This window comes from Prunus dulcis, chromosome 2, assembly GCF_902201215.1.
Source record: "Prunus dulcis chromosome 2, ALMONDv2, whole genome shotgun sequence".
Taxonomy (NCBI): Eukaryota; Viridiplantae; Streptophyta; class Magnoliopsida; order Rosales; family Rosaceae; genus Prunus; species Prunus dulcis.
This window is the reverse complement of record NC_047651.1, coordinates 15254562-15273460: the sequence shown is the minus strand read 5'-3', so window position 1 is coordinate 15273460 and position 18899 is coordinate 15254562. Positions and strand designations below refer to the sequence as shown.

At 35.9% G+C, this 18899-nt stretch overlaps 2 protein-coding genes across 2 annotated transcripts; both read right to left on the bottom strand.

The window, feature by feature from the left end:
• Window positions 1-2233: 2233 nt before the first annotated feature.
• Window positions 2234-3894, bottom strand: LOC117618816 (zinc finger protein ZAT9-like). The gene has a single exon (XM_034348551.1). The coding sequence runs from the start codon at window positions 3644-3646 to the stop codon at window positions 2471-2473; it is 1176 nt and encodes a 391-aa protein (XP_034204442.1). The 5' UTR covers window positions 3647-3894; the 3' UTR covers window positions 2234-2470.
• Window positions 3895-12880: 8986 nt separating this feature from the next.
• Window positions 12881-14678, bottom strand: LOC117619186 (zinc finger protein ZAT9-like). Its single transcript, XM_034349075.1, has one exon. It carries the CDS (start codon window positions 14595-14597, stop codon window positions 13116-13118), a length of 1482 nt encoding a protein of 493 aa, XP_034204966.1. The 5' UTR covers window positions 14598-14678; the 3' UTR covers window positions 12881-13115.
• Between the last annotated feature and the right edge of the window lie 4221 nt (window positions 14679-18899).

The window sequence follows — 18899 nt, the reverse complement described above, 5'->3', positions numbered from 1 at the left end:
CACCAACTAGCCTGTAGTTTAATTGTAGTTTTTTTTTTTTCCTCAATAACGTTGAAAGAGGTTTCGAGTTCGAATTTTCCAACCTTTAGAAAAAGAAAAGATCAATATGGCTCCTAAAGGGGGAGAATAGTACTAGAGTCAGACAACACAACAGTTCCAATTACTAGACTTTTTAATTACTCTTTTGAGCTAATTAATCAATTTCTTTCATCCTCCCTCCCAACCCTCTTTCTCACCACAGGTTCCACAGGTATATTCCTAACATATTTATTTTAAATTTCCACATAGAATTGATGGATGCAAGTTGACTTTTTCTAGAACTACGAAAAATATTACAAGAGGCTCAGAATATTTATTGTGCAAAAGCCATATCTATTATCACTCAATAATTTTGTCACAATAATAAGATTGAAAATTGAGTGATCAGGAAAATGAATGCTCATACCATGTTGTAGTATAAGCTGTAAGCTGTTACGTGGAGTTAATTATGATTTTATGCATGGTAAATAACAAATTCGACTACTAATAGTAGCGAGATCTTTTATGATAAATTTTTTATATAAATAGTTAAATTGAGAATAATATCGGTCTTGAATAATAAATTTGACTAAATCTAGAATATTGTAAGGGGCATCCATCAGTTTCATGAGACACTGGTGGTTGGCTCTTTAACCCTTTTTGCAGACGTTTATAAAAATGTAGTGCCACAACAAAGTGTGTACTCAAATGTTATTTAAATCCCCCCAATTGACAATTTCAGAAAAATGGTTCCTGAAAATTATGTGTGGAGCTTCTTTGAATATTCATTTTGTTGCTTTCTTCCCTTTATTTTTCCCTTTTTATAAAATATTATTCTTTTCTCAGGAAAAATATTTGCATGCTTTTATTGCTATTGAATAATCAAAACTCCGGGACCTCAGTACCATATAATAATTTCTCATCTCGCTCTTCTCAACCCCAAAAATATCCAAAGAAAGCAAATTAACTGGCAATTGTGTCCTATTTTCTTTTTGGTCATTGGTTCTAGCTCTACCTTAATGACAAACCATAGCTAGCCTTTTAGGTATTTTCTTCCTCATTAAATTTTGTTGGTGATCTAGCCAGTATAGATATACCCTAGCTAAAAATAGAAAAGAAAAACTAATTTAGCCAATTTTCTGTTTTCTTTTGCCAAATAAGCACAATTTTTTAAGGGAAAACTTTGTTGGGTGCTTAACAAATAAAATTCTGTCGCCTTTTTATATATATAAAAAAAAGTAAAACTCTCATAACCACCTCCTTCATTCTGTAAAAAAACTCTTATAATAGAATACTCTTATAATAGAATTTTTACTACTCAACCCTATCCTACAAACAGTAATAATCCAAAAGAAAGAAACAAGGTGGTCTTGACCTTGGATTAGCATCTTCTTTTTTTTTTTAGGACATTTCCTATTCAGAGGGGTGATAGCATACTAAATTCACATACACTACGCGTATGTTAGGACTCAAACCCAGGACCCTGCCTTAACATCCTTATTAAAAGGTCAATTAAGTAGCTAAGATACATTAAGGTATTCATTAAGAAATGGAAAGAGAAAAAAAGGGTGAAAACTGCCATTTATGTCATTAAATACAATTAAATGAATATGACCAAGACTTTCATAATTTCAACTGAGCCTGCTCTGTCTGGGCAGATACTTTGGGTCACGCCAAACACCAAACACCAAACACCAAACGATCATAATAGTCTCAGTAAAACTAGGATTTCCACTCATGGAAAACATAATTTAATGGGAAAATTCAGATTTTTTTTTCTTTTTCTTCTTCTGGGTAATCAATGAAAAATCAGATTCATTTCAAGTCATTAAATGGTGTCAAGCTCTGTTTCAAATCTCATTGGTTTGTGCAGATCTCTGTAATGTATGTAAAGCTTGCAACAGGAGTATCAGACAGACAGAGAGAGACAGAGTTGTACAGTGGCAGGCAAATAAGAGAATTAGCTTCCCCCTCATCAACTGTGAAATGTCAGTTGTAAAAGAGGTGGGATTTGCTCAACCTCTTTTGAGAATGACCTTTTCTGAATTAAATAATAATAGTAATATTTAAAAGAAAAAGAAAAGAAAAGCTAGAGCAGTTAGCTTGAACTGCTTGGAAACAGAACACATGACCAGAATCAATGCTAATATTTTTTATTTTTTTTTCCAGCAACAGAAAATGAACAAAACCCAGAAAAATTTGAAGTAAACATTTGTAGTTCCTGAATTGTTGGATGTTGTGAGAAATGAATTACAGTTAGAATTATGAAGGAACAATTTTGATGATTATACAGCAGAAACCATGTAATCAAATCCCATTTGGCATAACAAGTTTGGCAGAACAACAGATCCAAGCAAAGCAATACCCAAAAAACTTGACAAAATCTTGTACCTTTTGATTCAAAGCTATGCCATATGTGTAAAGAAAACTCATTTGGCAATTAACTTCTTCTTCATCTTCTAATGGGGTTCACAAACTCAGCATCAGAAACTGCAGATAGCTCAATTTGGCTGATCTCATCATCTTCAACAGGAGCTGGAAGATTAAGATCTATCAAATTGTCACCAAGCTTGTTTAAATTTTTCACATGGGTAGCAGCAGCTGCTGCTGAACCAGTCACATGGGATCTTTTGTGCCCACCAAGAGCTTGACCAGATGAAAAGACTCTAAAACAAACTGGGCATTCATGGGTTTTCCTTTCTGCTACAGAAGAAGCACCTGCATTATTTTCTTGCTCCAATTCATGTTCATAGATGGGGTTAGGATTGGAAGCTTTGATTTTCTTGTGGCTGGCCCTGTGCCCACCTAAAGCTTGATAGGATTTAAACACTTTGTTGCATGTTTCGCATTTGTACTTCCCTCGAGTAGTTCTAGTTCTTGGAAACTTCACCAGCTGTTCCTCGGATTCATCACTGTCCTCCATTGATCTTTCAGCTTCGTCGTCCTGATCTTGTTCTTGTTCGTGTTGATGTTGTTGTTGATGATGTTGTTGGTCTTGTTTTTTCCATTTGTCCCTTGAGAGCATCATGAGGCAAAAGGCAACATCTTCTTCTGTGGTGGCATCAGAAATTGAACTAACCGGTTCGGGCTCGAAAGAATCGGTCTTGCTGCTGCTAATGACTTTGTTTTTTAGCTTAATTTTCTTCAAAGCTTCAAGCTTTTGATGGTGGTTTTGGTATTGATGATGAAGCTCTAACATGGCGGATTTCCGAGTCCTTTTGGATCGTCTCCGAGTTGGGTTCTTAGACGACTCAGTCTCACTCTCTCTATCTTGAAGAACAACAGAGCCAGCATCCACAGCAAAAGAAAACTCAGGATCTACTAGCCTTATGCTTCTCTTTGGATTCTCTCTGAGCCCATAAAACATACCCTCTTCCCCTTCTTCCCCTTCCTCCCCATGTTCATCTTCTTCTTCAGAAGAAGATGAAGAAGCTGAAGCAGACTCGGCAAGTTCATCAATGAGAAGTTGGACTTGGTCCTGGTTCCTACCTGGTGGTACTTCTTCCTCCTCCTCAAGTTCTGGTTTTGCAGGAATTGGAAGGTTCATCATATGAGACCTCATGTGACCCCCCAAGGCTCTGCCATTGGAGAAGCTCCTCATGCAAAGCTTACACTTATGCCTCTCCATTGTAATTAACAAAACCCAAAACTCTGATCAACCAAAAACAGAGCCAAAATATTTTAAAAAACAGAGCAAATTTTTTTCTGTACCTTTCTTCCTCTGAAGAGCTCACAAGCTCTTCTTTCTTTCTTGGAGAGAAGATAGTGGAAACCAAAAAAAAAAAAGAGTAAGCGACAAGCATTCCTCCACCAAGAGAGAGATATATACAAAGCTACAATTTGTTTTCCTTATAAAGAAAATGAAAAATCAGAAATGAGTTTTTTTTTCTTTTAAATTTTGATTTATTTTATTTAATTTGTTCTCATAAAAACGGCAAAAATTACAATAAATTAAGGTTTTAATCAATTAAAAGCGTATCCAGGAAGGTTGAAACTTGAAAGAGAGACATGTAACATGCGAAGCTTGCCCGTTTCTGTATTTATTCCCCCCCATCTCTCTCCTTTATTTTTTCACCATTTATTTCCCTTTCCCAAGATGCCCTTCCCGACCCGTCATTTAATGGCCAAGGAAATTGGATTTCCCCTTTTACTTTAAAAGGGTATTTCTGGGAATTTACGCACTAGGTACCAGAATAAACCGGTGGCTTCCTTGTCCAAGTCAAGGAAACTGCTGGGTTTGTTGTAACGACGAAGCCGAATGAAAAACCATGGTGTCCTCCGGAGGAAAAAACGACCCCACTTGTTTTAAACTCACCAACCGGTGACCCGAAAACAGTAACAGACACAAAACACCCACGTGTCGTGATGGTAGCCCATCAACACCTTGTGGGCCCCATATGAGCGAGCAATGTTTTTTTTAGTAAGCAGTTACTAAAAAGGAGAAAACTGAATCGGATTTTATTTTTATTTTAAGATTCTGTAACCTTTTTATTTATGCCGGTGATGTTAGGGCCAACTGTCAGTGTGGTAGCTTTAGCACGCCGGCTGGTCTATGTACTTATTTATCTAATTTATTTTCACTGATTTCCTCTCAAATAGAAATTAAATGAAAAACCCATAAAAATAAATAAATAAATAAAAATCAGTTTGAAGCATAAGTTTTGTTGGGTCTTTGTGCGTGCTGATTGGTATTAGTTTTCCATCAAAATTGGATCTTTGGTTGAAACGTGTGATGGGAATGAAGAGTGGGGAAAAGAGTTGGAAACTAACCTCCTTTTGAGAAGGGAGTTTTGTATGGGGGGAGAGAGAGAGAGAGAGATAGTAAATGCCGTTTTGTTAGGGGCTTTGTTTAGACCAAGTCCTCCTTCTATGTGCTCCCCACAATTTGGTTTCCAAGAAGTAACAAATCCCTGCCCAAGTGGGTATTTTAATTACACATTTTATTTTCTACACAGCTGGGTAAAGGAAATTCCCATGAAATTCAATGGCATTTCTCCTTGTAGGGATATCAAATGTCTTTGTTATCTGTTTGCATATAGGAAGGATGACCATTGGAGTCGTTGACATTGTTAGACTTGCCGACTGCAACTGCATGTAATTTAAAAAGTTAGGCCAAGTGAAAGCTAAGTAGTGGCAATTTAGAGATCTTTTTGGAGAAAAATAGAAATGAGTGGTGGTATATTCTAGCTAAAAGATGGTATCGTAAGTCTAAATTTGATGATGGGTTTTATTTTTTAAATACATGGCCTCTTTTTCATGGGATTGTACTGACACGCAAGATTGCCATAGGACACGAACAACATTATCAAAGTTACTATTTACGTTATGAGTAATATGGGTAAGTATCGACATAATTTAACAGTATCAATTTTAATACTTATTTATCTCAAATTGAAAAGAAAAGAAACCATTGGGCATTTAGCATTGCATCATTTTATTTGTTTTAACATGTGCTGTTCAATTAGATAATGTGAATGACCGCATATGTAAGTTAAGCTAGTTAATCAAGATAATGTGTTGGTCCCCTTGCACTTGAGTCCGATTCCTTCCTTTCATGACATGAATGACCATAAAAGTGGTAAACACGGTGCTCTATGCTGAAACAATGATGATAAACAAGAAGAACTAGTATATGGTCCAGGCGTCCAAAGGGCCAATTAGGTGTAACCTAATAGCAGCATGGCTAGGTACTAGTTTTATGGTTGCGGCTATTACAATTGAAAAAGTGGTACCTAAGAATTCATTGCATAACCTTAGTGATCATATAGACTTTGGTACTAGCGACGGATGACTAGCGGTAACAATCCATCTTTCATGTTTCAACAGTGAAGGCAACAATATTGATTTTTGAAGTTTTAGTCTATCACTAAACCGGTGATTTCTGTCGATTTTTAAAAGAGAAAAATGTAACCTTGGATAGAATTAAATTAAACTGCAATTCATTTGATTCGGTTCCGTTCGGTTGGTTTATACGGAAATTACCTCGAACCAAGTCACATATAATAACCGCCTAGACTAATTCTATTTTTACAAAAAAAATTTGCCAAAGTTAGAAAGAGAATGATGGATTTCTTACACACATACAGACAATGTGTTATAAAAGTTCGAACCTGACACCACTAATCTACAAGTCAATGCTCTTTTTCACAAGACTAGATCCCGTTGGCAATTCTATTTTGACAATTAACCACCTAAACTTAACGTCGTATAACAATTTGGCACCTCCGACCACTTCTATCCACCTTTTTCAAGAGCAAACTTGTCATTCCTGTTGATTAATAGGGTACCTAGAGATATCTTCCTTGCAGTGAGCTTTGTTAATAGCATCGGGACATTTCCATCTGTGAGTCTTCACTTGAGAACGACATCTATGTCGACCTCTTTTCTTTCTTGTGCTCCAGTTTTAAATCTTTTGGGGACAAAATCCCCATTTGATGGGTTGATACATTGAAAATTATATTTGATGAATCTGTTTTCTTCATAAAGTTCTTTGTTAGTTTTATAATCTTTGGTGGAAAGATCCCTAAAGATGAGCTATGATCAAGAGCCTTTACAGGTTTTTTTCTTTTTTTTTTCTTTTTTATGAAAATTTTATGGGGGAAATTCTAATGACAACAATATTAATGCCTGATGTAAAGAACTTATTTTTTCAATAGAAAAAAGAGATATTTAGTTATATATTCATTTTAAATATTAGTGATATAGATAAACACTACACCATTTAATTTTTAAGCTTAATTACTACAATGCACCATAAAACATTGGTCAAATCCCACTTAACCCCCTTAAAGTTAAAGTGACTTACTTTTCCCCCTTGACCAAGGTTTGATGTTCCATATTGCCCCTTATCGTCAACTTCATCCAAAAGTTCGTTAAGTTTGATGACATGGCAGGGGTGTTTTAGTAATTTTGTGCACCTAGGTCATTTACTCACCAATTTGAGTGGGTGATGTGGCAAAGTGGAGCCACCGCCATAGATAAATAAATAAATAAAAACATTATTTACTTTTAAAAAGTAAAATACAAACATAAAATTTAGCCTTAATTACACCAATACCCCCTGAAACTTCGATCAAATCCCACTTTGTCCTTCCTCCCCAAACTCAAAATGACCCACTTTCTTCATTTGACCGAGATTTAGTGACCCCATTTGCCCCCTGTCGTCAACTCCACCTAAAAATCTATTAACTTTGATGACATGGCAGGGGTGTTTTTGTAACTCCATCTAAAGCATAACCATCCTCTTAATCACTGCAAAAATCCCACAACTTAGACCCCTTAAACCCTACATTCCATACCTCACGTCCTCTCCATCCTTAACTCCAAAACCCTAGTAAACAAGCCCATCGCTCTCCTCTCATTCTTCCAATAAGCCCAGGCCCATGCTCATTCCTTAACCCAAACCCCTCACCCCCTTCTTGACCTCCTCCACCCTCTCATATGCCACCACAAGTACCACGACACCAAAACCTTGCCCGTCCAATTAATCGACTCTGATCGCCAAAACGAACTCCTCCGGCTTATCTCAGAGCTGGATTCTGCAGGTGGGGCTAGAAGGACAGGTTTGTTTGGGTTGCAGTAGGGAAAGAGGGGAGAAGAGAAGAAATCGGGGGAGGGGATGGGGGGATGGGAGGGTTTCTAGGTTTTGCATAGGGAGAGGGTAATGGGGGAATGTTGGAGAATAAATGGGGCCTACGTTTGAGTTAATGGTCCCATTTTATTTTATTTTGTTGAAAATTAGCGAATTTTTTTCTTCAATTGTTTCTAAAAATATATATACTTAAAATTATTTAACATAAATTAAATTTTTATTTATGTTTTAATCTATGCTGGAAGTGAGCTCCATTTTGCTACATCACCCACTCAAATTGGTGAGTAAATGACTTAGGTGCACAAAATTACGAAAACACCCCTACCACGTCATCAAACTTAACGGATTTTTGGATGAAGTTGACGGTAGGGGGCAATGTGGAACATCAAACCTTGGTTAAGGGGGTAAAGTGGATTACTTTGACTTAAGAGGGTAAAGTAGGATTTGACCAATATTTTAGAATGCACTGTAGCAATTAAGCCTAATTTTTATAAACCAAAAAAAAAAAAACTCAAAAATTACAGCTGGCCCTATTGAATATAATTTTGATTATTAAATTACTTTGATGCCATATTGGGGATTTTGGGTTTTTTTTTCATGAGGTTTTGAGGTTTGAGCTTATTTTAAGAAATCAATGGAAGTTTTGAATTTATAGAAAGTACGAAGCCTCTTTGTTATATTGTAAATGAACTTTAGATGTGTTTCTAAAGTCTATTTTATGTAAGATTTTTTTAATTATAATTTGGACCCCCTATATTTGGTATAATAGTGAATGTCCAAAAAAATTATGTTTTCAATGTAACATGTAGAGAGGAATGGTAAAATAAGAACAAAAAATCATGTGCTATTGACAATAATATAAGAGCTCATACTTACCTGATAAAGAGGGAAGTATTTTCCCACTTAAAATATGTTATGATGTGCAGAAAATTGGAATTCATTGGGATCTGTTTTATACGAATTTTTTTTTCCCAGTGTTTTGTAAGTTTTATTCAGTTAAGAAAACAGAAAGAACCACGTGGTTATTAAAGAGGCTGATGTCCAAATTACCGTATGGTTATTAAAGAGGTTTAAAAAATATTTTCAGTTTGAGATGTGTGGCTTCAAATGTTGAATCAGTTTTGAATGTGTGTGAGAAGATAAAGTTACTTTTAGTTGTTTGTCTAATCAAATTACAAAAGCTCGAGATAAAGCTTGGTGTGCTCCTAAGTGAGCCGTTTACTCCTGATGTTGCTGTACATCCTTAGGTTTTGTCTCCAAGCAATTATGTGATCTTTTTGCCACTGGAGGCGGCTTTATAAAGTTTAGAATTTCAGCACATCCCCTAATTTCTCCATGGAATGCGGGGCTCTTCATACATATTATTAAAGGTGATGGTCTAAATTATATATATATATATATTATTAAAGGTGTTATAGAAGTTCGAACTTGAGAGTCTGAGACCACTGGTTTGCAAGTCAATATAAATTTTCACTAGACTAGACTCCGTTAGTGGCCTCATCATACTTCATTTGCGTTTGTGCATGTCTTCTCAAATGCCTCATCTCAGCCCAATACCCTTCTACGAAACGTCAGAGCACACGAATAATATGTGTACTTTTTGTAAAATAAAAAAGAAGTATTATTCATGAAAACATGTACGTATATAATACTTGAATACTATGCATATTTTTCCATATAATTTAGAAGTGTATGAAAAACTAGAGTCTTCTTCAGAAATACGTACATACACATATATAATACGTAAATTGAACAAGTTAATATGGTACATCTTAATTACTCTAGTAAAATTAATGGTTATTAGGATAGAGTTTGGTGGCTTACCACTATTCCCAAAACTCTAGCTGTTACAATGTGGACCAACATTTTCTAATACTCCTCTAAACTTGTGGGTATTTCTCCATCATTAGATTCCACAGTACATGTGAAATTAGTTTATATCATGAGAATGACCAGAAAGATAAATCATTCATAAATTAATGAAAAATACTATCCAGTGGCAGTATGTGTTTTGCTTTAGACACACACACAGAGGCACACTTTTGAAGTCAAGGTCTTGGCCAAATTCTAGTAAAATATGAATAAATAGAAGCCAAATGCAATTGCCTAATGGCTTAGAAACTTGTTTACTTTCTAAGCTAAGTGGACAAAAACTTTGAAAAGTCATACCTCTAATGGCAGGCAGTGTGTGGAAAGATTCTACTCAAAGAATACGACCCCTTTAATTTCCGTGACTGAATGCCTGCCCTTAAATATGAATGCTAGGCACCGAAGAGGCCTTTTGGCAAGTCTCAATCATTAAACCCTAGAAATTTAAGCAAACCCATGAATAACAATTTTGCCATGAAATCTTATGGTGATGATCGAGTGGCTGGTTGGTGAAGAAAATATGATGGTTTTGCTACCAACTCTGTCGAGCATATCGTCGGTTGTAGTGGTACTAGAGAGTGGTTGTTAGCTAGGTCTTGACAGCAAAAAGGGAGCTGTTACTTTTTTCTTTTTGTGGCTAAGTAACCAAGCAAATGAAGCTAACTTTGTTGCGTAAACCGACTAATGGACTTGATATATATGACTCATGAGATGAGAGGATGGTTAATGTATAATGTATGCAGGTTTATTCGAGTTTGTGTATTAATTTGTAAAAGTATGAAGTTCGGGACCAAGTTGAAAATAATATAAAATATCTCATTATATATATATATATATATATATATTTGTTTGAATATATGATCCAAGTGGAATGAATAGATGATCACCATAAACTTTTACTTTTCTTGCTTCTAAATCATTAAACTGGTGATTTAGAATGAATCATTTAGCATTTTTTTTTTGAAAATAGAGATTGTCGAGAAAGCGAAGGACGAGAGTCTTATTTTTATATTATGAATACAAAATAAATACTTTACTATTTCATGCCAAGCAGATTTGATCCATGGCTTTGAATAAACGTGTTTGAAATATATATATATATATATATATATATATATTTCATGTAGTTGTTAGGCTAAACCCATATATTATTGTGCCAGAGAAATTGCACTAGCATATTGTGTTCAAATGCAGAACTCTAACAGTAGCAAATTATTTTAGAGTCAACCCTCAATTACAAAAAGACCTCCTGACATATAATCGGGTCCCCCTAAAAGAAATTTGTAACACTCAATCAACCCCATGAACTCTTTTCCGTGTTCCAAAATTCCTTACAACTTCGTTACAATTTTCCCCTTCTTTGTCTATATGACAACAATTTCAAGCTAAAAACAACCAATAAATTGAAGCTTCATGCCCAAAAATCAGAGAAGCCTCATCCTTCATCGATCAAGGTTCAAATAGTATAAATACTCAGTTCAGATGTATCAATTGTCAAGGATGAGGTCATACCATAGTATGCCTGAAATTCGAAATACTTGAATAAGGTTTTCTTGAGTAACAGGTGTTGTTCATGTTCTACTTTCATTCTCATGAAGTGAATCAAGAGAAATCCAACATGCACCCTAAAAACTTGAGACCTGATTACAATATATATCAAATGATCATGAAAATTAAAATTAAACTACTTTTACAACGGATCAATACACCTACAATAAAGTCATACTAAATATCAAACTCATTACAAATATAATATATATTGTCATCACTATTTATATGAGCTGTACCTGAAACCTCCTCTAATCAAGTTGAAGTAAATACCACTCGATCAAAAGGCAAATTGATTAATTCCAAACCAATTTTCGAATATCCAATGTATTGTCTTTAAAAGCACTAATATGATAAAGATATAACATTTCATGTAGTCAAGCGAACAAAAAAAAAAGTAATTTGGAGAACAAAATGCCAGCTTGATCATAATTTGAGGTGTGTATATGTAATTGACTTTTTTTCTTTTTATGTCAGAATTTTTTATTTTTTATTTTTTATTTTTTCTGAAACCAAATCATTTCAAATATGAGCAAAGATCGATCCCCCAAGACACTTTGGGAAAATTCTAGAGAGATTAAATTGAGTAGGTCCGATTGTGACCACAAAAAATGGTGGGCCCCTCGTGACCAATAGAACCGCCCTCGTCTTTGTAGGTCAGCGCTTAGCCAACTTAAGGGCGGTGCGCGAAACATGTCAGCACAGCTTTTGTCCACCTGACACGTGGCAAACCCAGCAGAGCCTATGTCAGTCAAACGTTTTTCTTATCCATTGAGGCATCCTGTCTTCTTTCTTAACGATTTACCATAACCTTACATTTTCATTTCTATTTTTGGGAAAAATTTAGCAAGAACCTTGAACTTTTGGACATTGTTCCTCTTTGCCTTTGGAATGTTTCAAAATGGTTTTGAGTCTTCTACACTCTCTGTTCTTGCCAATGTCCTAAAGACTGTCAATTATATGTCACAATATTCCGTTAGTTTCCATCATGTGCAATTCACATGGTTATGTTTTAAGAACATATGCATCAATTGACATCGCAACCAGTCACGGAACCAAATTTGGGAGTTGGGAGTTTAGTTGAGTGGTAAAACATGAAGGAAAATTTTAGTGTAAGGGGCATAGTGAAGTTGGATCAATAAAGCAAGTCCCAATTTGAATGGACGAAATGACCTTTAGTTTGACAGAATAATTGACATAACAAACTATCGGCATGAATTGAATGTTCTGGGGGTTTCAGAACCAAATTGAATGTTTTAATGTTTAAAGGACAAAGTATTGAGGGGGCATTACTAAAGTTTCTTTTATTTTTATTTCATATCGAATGAGGATACATTGAACTATTGAACTCTTTCTCGTAAACGGGGATAAATATTTTACAGAATCCTAACCTTAAACCAAATGTGATAATCTGCTGATAATTTTAATGTTGATGTTGTACTGATGTATAAACCCACGTACTTTTGTATTTTGAAGTTTTTTAAAATTTTGTTTTAAGATTTATGATAAAAAGATAATTAAATGAAAGTTTTAAAACGAAACATTCTTAGACATGAGTATAAGACCAGCACCAAAAACATCAGCTCATTGAGAAAGAAAGAACTAAACTATAATTATTTTCACCAACTGTGGTTTTTTTTTTTTTTTTTTTTGGGAATTCTAAAGCAGATTACATAGAGGTCCCCATAGGAACCCAAGATTCATAATTTCACGAAGTTTGTGTGTGTGTGGTGGTGACTGACACTAATGAATTCTTCCTAGATATCATGACAGTAGTCTTGGAGCCTTTTTTTTTAATCAAATAATTTTTCAACAAGAAAAACTATATAGAAAATTACAATGTTTTATTAGAAGTATAAATGCCATGCATATGCATGAAATGAGATTGGGGCTTAATTAAATTGACCCACTATAATGTACATTTAACAATTCAAAAGGAAAATTTAAATTTTAAAAAGAATCTTGAACTATGAGCTTGTTTTGTTATATAATTACAGTTTTTCTTGATACGTACAAAAAATCTTTGAGGAAAAAAAAGAAAAGAAGAGAGAGATAGAGCTGAGAAAATCTCACTTTCCTTGAGATGAAATTATGGTTCAGCTCCAACATCAGTTGTTGAACCAAGCCCCACCTGCAACCATGGTGAGGAGCCCCCACTGGTATTGATATCCTTTAGTTCACTTAGCTTTGCTAACTTCACCTTACTGTCTGCTTCATCAACCACATTCTGCATTGAAAAATCATTACTAGTGTTATTATTATTTGTATTGTTGTTGTTGTTATTGTTGTCGTCGTTGTTAATGTTGTCATTGTCGTTTTGGTGGGAGGAGTGAAGATGGGGATTGTCCTCCTCTTTTGTCCCAATCCATGGTAGTAAAAAGAAATCTGTCGAGACTTCCAAGCTTGATTGATTGGGACGTTCTCTTCTTCCTCCACCATTCTCATCTGCCGGAGCTGGTAGGTTAAGATCAAGCTTCAGATCAAGTGGATCCGAAGAAGCATCAAACTTAGGCCTTTGGTTCATCATTTGCTGCTCCAAACTTTCTTGAAACTCATGGAACTTGGCTAATGTAGACGTGTCTGTCGCGGTGTTGGACGTGATCCAATGGCACCTCTTGTGTCCGCCCAATGCCTGCCCGGAAGAGAAAACCCGGTGGCATATCGAACATTCGTGCACCTTCGCTTTTCTCTTCGAGGTATAGGCTGACGGGGTGTTAGAGCCGTGGTCGAATTGTAGGGTTGAATTAGGTTTATTGGGGAAGAATTCTTCATGTGTGATGACATCATCGTCGGCCATACTATCTTCGAGGTGATCGAGCCGAGCGGCAAAGCACCCTTTAACCTTCTTGTGGCTAGCCCTATGACCTCCCAAGGCTTGGTGGGAATTGAACACTTTCTTGCATGCTTTGCACTCAAACAAGCCTTTGTTGGCAACCCCTTTGGCCTTATTGTTGTCTGTGGCCACCCCACGTGACATAGGAGCCATGACGTTCATAGGGTCTCTTCTTTCCTCTTCTTTGCTAGCTGAAGCACAAGACTCCTCCGGCTCAGCCTCCATAGGATCAACCGTGGCATTGGACAACATCATTAAGCAATTCGCAAGGTCTTCTTCCTCATTTGATGGGCAGTGTGAATTGAAATTGCCCACTTTGGCTCTCATCGATCTCTTCCTTTTCGACCACCCACATCCTCTCCGACCGCTGGCCCCCTCCTCCCCATCGGAGCACGGGGAGGACATGAGGGGTTCGGCATCTATGGAGCTATTACATTTTCCATGTTCAAGGAAAGATTTCCAAGACAAGAACTCTTTGCCGCAATTCTCACAAACCCGGCAGCTCTTTAGGCGATTAGGATTTGTTCTTAGGGCATACATGCACTTGTTGGTTGATGGAACATTGCCGCCGAGTTTGTCCTCCCAATCACTCGGAGGATCGTCGTCGTCGATGTGACCTTCATCCCCTATTCCATGTGCCCTCATGTGCCCTCCTAGCGCTCTACCACACCCAAATCCTTTCTTGCAAATTTTACAAAAGTGTTTGAAGCTTGATTGCTGGTCCACAATCAAAGCCATTAAATTAAAAAGACAACAACAAAAAAAACCCCCAAAAACAAGGGAAAGCAAATTTAAAACCAAAAAAAAAAAAAAAAAAAAAAAGGCTAGAGAAAAGGGGTGATGATGGAAGTGGGTCAAGAATGGAAGAGAAAAGGAAGGTGTTTGTTCTTGTAGTGTACGGAATCGTGGGGTTGTATGGTGATAATTAGGAGTTTCTAGTCCTAGTTTTTAGTTGAAAGTGTTGGTTTGGATTGAATTTGTGGATATGGGAGAGAGAGAGAGAGAGAGAGAGAGAGAGAGAGAGAGAGAGAGAGAGAGAGGGGAGGGGGGGTGTGAGAGTTCTTGATGAGCTTTGGATGTGATGACATTGTGACAAGTGGACGGAGGGTTAGATGGGTAGAGACTTTTTCTGTGGAGGTGGCGCCGCCGAGTCAAAGCCACAACCAAGGGATGGACGTCCGTACATCGAGAGTACGTTTTTGAGTTGTGTTTGTGTGAGTGTTTGTTTGTTCGTTCATTTGTGTGTGAGAGTGTGTGTGTTTGTGAGAGACTTAGAGAAAGAGTGTGTGTGTGTGTGAGAGAGTGAAAGAGAGGAAAGGAGAGAGTGGTTCTAACTGCCATACCTATTCATATCCCTTCAATTCCAAGCCAAGAAAACTAATCTATGCTTCTCCTTCAATGTCGGTTGGTTCAAGCTGCTTTTCCACACATTAAATTAATTATTTCTATTATAGATAACTAATCTTTTTAATTAATGTTTGTTTGTTTCTTTTTTCTATTTTATGAGTTGCCCAAATACAGAATATTCCCTTTAACTTCAGAAGAATGCTAACGATAATTAGGCATTTGATCCTAAACTTAGATGTCAAATGACTGGATCAGCTATTTGAAGTGACACTAAATTTTTTTTCAATGACTTTTGTACATGTTATTTACTATTTTATTACATTGTATTTTTCCAATTTTCTAACAGCTAGTACTAGGGCGGAGTGTTAGGATCTCAAACTACGTATATTAAGCTAGCTTGTCATCAATCAAGTCATAAAATTAGTTCAGTTGATCTGATTACCTCTTAACTTAATTATTCGACCCCAACTCATCACTCGTTTAAGCTTATTCCACAATCATCTTGTAATCCAAACTACTCATTTCTTAGGGTATTATTTGTGATTATTAGTTACACAAAATTATACTCGAACCCCATGCATGTTTTATTTATTTATTTATTGTGTAACATTTTAGTTTACTATTTTTTCCTATTTTTAAACAGGTTTAGGGTTGTAGAGCCAATGGTAAATGTTTCTTCATGTAATGTCTCCACCGGAGTGTTGTTGGGATCTCAGGTGGGTATAATGAGCTTAGTTGAGTTCCTAATGATTCAATCCCTTAAACTGTTTTCCTTGAGAAAATGTACTATATGGTTTCTTAAGTAAAGAATCGTATTGAAATGAGAAAATTTAGCATCATCATGTCTTTGGTGCAAAAATAAGTATGAATCAAATGTATTTGTTATCGACAAGAATTAATGGAACTATTCGAATTCGGACGATAGTTGGTGCTTAGCATAATGTGGTCAATAAATATGGTACAAATAGCATTATTGATGTCAGTATAATGTGGTCAATAAATGTGGTACAAATAGCATTATTGTTTCGAAAATGACAATTAAAAAAATGAAAAAGCATAAGTAGGTCGTCATAATATTTCCATCATGTTAGAGTGTCCAATATAATCAGGTCAAGTTTCCCTAATGTCAGAATTTTATGAATATCTGTATTGAGTGAAAATTTTGATATAACTAGGACCAGAATAATTCGTTGAATTTTGTAATTAAGGCATTAATTATTAGTTAGAGTTTGTACTTCCTAAATAGTTGAGATCTCAACGCAACACAGCTTCTGGGTCAAGAAGGTGCACTATGACTATTTCAATTCGTCAGTGAACTCTTGGTTAAGCAAAGACATTACTTTCACAAGTGAAGTGGGATTAGTCACAAATCAATCATTTCTCATTCTGGCATTGCTTTTGCTTTGATTCAAAGCATTCACAGAAACAACTAGTAGCTGAAGTAGTGAGAGTGATTAAGCAAACAAGTACACGCTTAGTTCAGCCTTGGTGAAGCTCCCTTAGATACTTAAGTAAACTTGACTGCACCTTACCTACAAATTAAAGCACTAAGAAAAAGTTGGATAGTCCATTATTAAACTCAACATGTATGGCATGCACTTGGATGTGGGTTGTAGTTTAATGTCTTTTATAAATTTTTGTTACAAATTTTTTAAATAATATTGAAAAAAATTAACTTAATTCATAACATGTGAATTTATTAAGTTATCCTACATATTATATTATTTTGATTAATGAGGTTAATAAGTGCATCAATTAAGTCTAAAAAAAGAAGGGCCTAAACGGGTTGGGCCAGGGGTTTCAAATCCTAAGTTCCAGTCTTACTCAATACAAGAGTAAGTTGGGCTGAACGAGCCTAATTAAAAAACAAGTCGGGCCGGTCTTTGGCCCATTGGGCATCGATCTACCCACTTCGGCCATGAACTTAAGGTCAATTGATGATGTATTATGAATGATATAATAATGTTTAGAAAATTTTGGAATATATATAGGAAAGTTCAATTTCTAATTATCAATTGCTATTTACCAAGAAAAGATTTATTAGCATATGTATGGCATCCTCTGCAAGACAATTAAACAGCCAATTTGGGCAAAGCAACACCCAAGAAATGAGCTCCTCACTTCTTAGACACAAACGCCCCCACTTCATCCTCCGTTATCTTACGCATAAAATGGGCCTACTTTGTTTTTATCTTCTTTTATCCTTCTTCTTTTTTTTTTCTTTTTTTTTTCTTTCTACGTTTTGCTGTGTTTTATCTCTCTTTTTTCCATGATTCTCTTTCTTTGTGCTAAGTTGTCTCCCTGTTTTGATGTGTTTTGCCGAAAAATATTATGGTAATATTCATAATTAAAAAAACACAAATAATTTATTAAACTTCAACATCACAACAAAAATAATTAAAAACACAGAAACAATCTAATCAATTTTATAGAAGCATCCCGCCACAGTTATGCTATCTTACATGCCTTTAAAATTTGAATTTATTGATAAACAACATCTCTGAAACAATACCCAAATGCCTCAACAATTTTACTACTTTGGCTGAAAAAGGAAGTTCAAGCCAAACTATCCAGCATTCCTATAGAATTCAGTTGGGAAAATATTTATATGATTTGCCTTATGATGATGAAGCATCTTTAACATGGAAAGGAGTAAGGTCTAAATACAAAAGTACACTTGGACTTCTAAAGAGTATTGATCTCTCAAGCAATAAGTTGATTGGAGAGATTTCTAGTGAAATCACTTATGTTGTTGGCTTGATTCCTTTAAACCTGTTGAGAAACCAATTAATAGGTGACATACCTTCATCCCCTATTCCATGTGCCCTCCTAGCGCTCTACACACCCAAATCCTTTCTTTCAAATCTTACAAAAGTGTTTGAAGCTTGATTGCTGGTCCACAATCAAAGCCATTAAATTAAAAAGAACACACAAAAAACCCCAAAAACAAGGGAAAGTAAATTAAAAACAAAACAAAACAAAATGCTAGAGAAAAGGGATGACGATGGAAGTGGGTCAAGAATGGAAGAGAAAGGGTAGGTGTTTGTTCTTGTAGTGTACGGAATCGTGGGGTTGTATGGTGTTAATTAAGAGTTTCTAGTCCTAGTTTTTAGTTGAAAGTGTTGGTTTAATTGAAATTGTGGATAAGAGAGAGAGAGAGAGAGAGAGAGAGAGAGAGAGAGAGAGAGAGAGGGGGAGAGAGAGGGGGTGGGGTGTGAGAGTTCCTGATGAGCTTCGGATGTGATGACATTGTGACAAGTAGACGGAGGGTTAGATGGGTAGGGACTTTTTCTGTGGCGGTGGCGCCGCCGAGTCAAAGCCACAACCAAGGGATGGACGTCCGTACATCAAGAGTACGTTTTTTAGTTCTGTATGTGTGAGTGTGTGTTTGGTTGTGAGAGAGTGTGTTTGTGAGAGACTTAGAGAAAGAGTGTGTGTGCGGGAGTGAAAGAGAGGAAAGGAGAGAGTGGTTCTAACTAACTGCCATACCTATCTATTCGTATCCCTTCAATTCCAAGCCAAGAAAACTAATCTATGCGTCTAAATGCTTGTCGTGAATCAAGTGATGATTACTCGAGTTTCTAATTATTCAAACCCTTAAACTGTTTTCCTTGAGAAAATATAGTTTATGGTTTCTTAAGTTGAGAGTTTACACTTACTAAATAGTTGAGATCTCAACGCAACACACAGCTT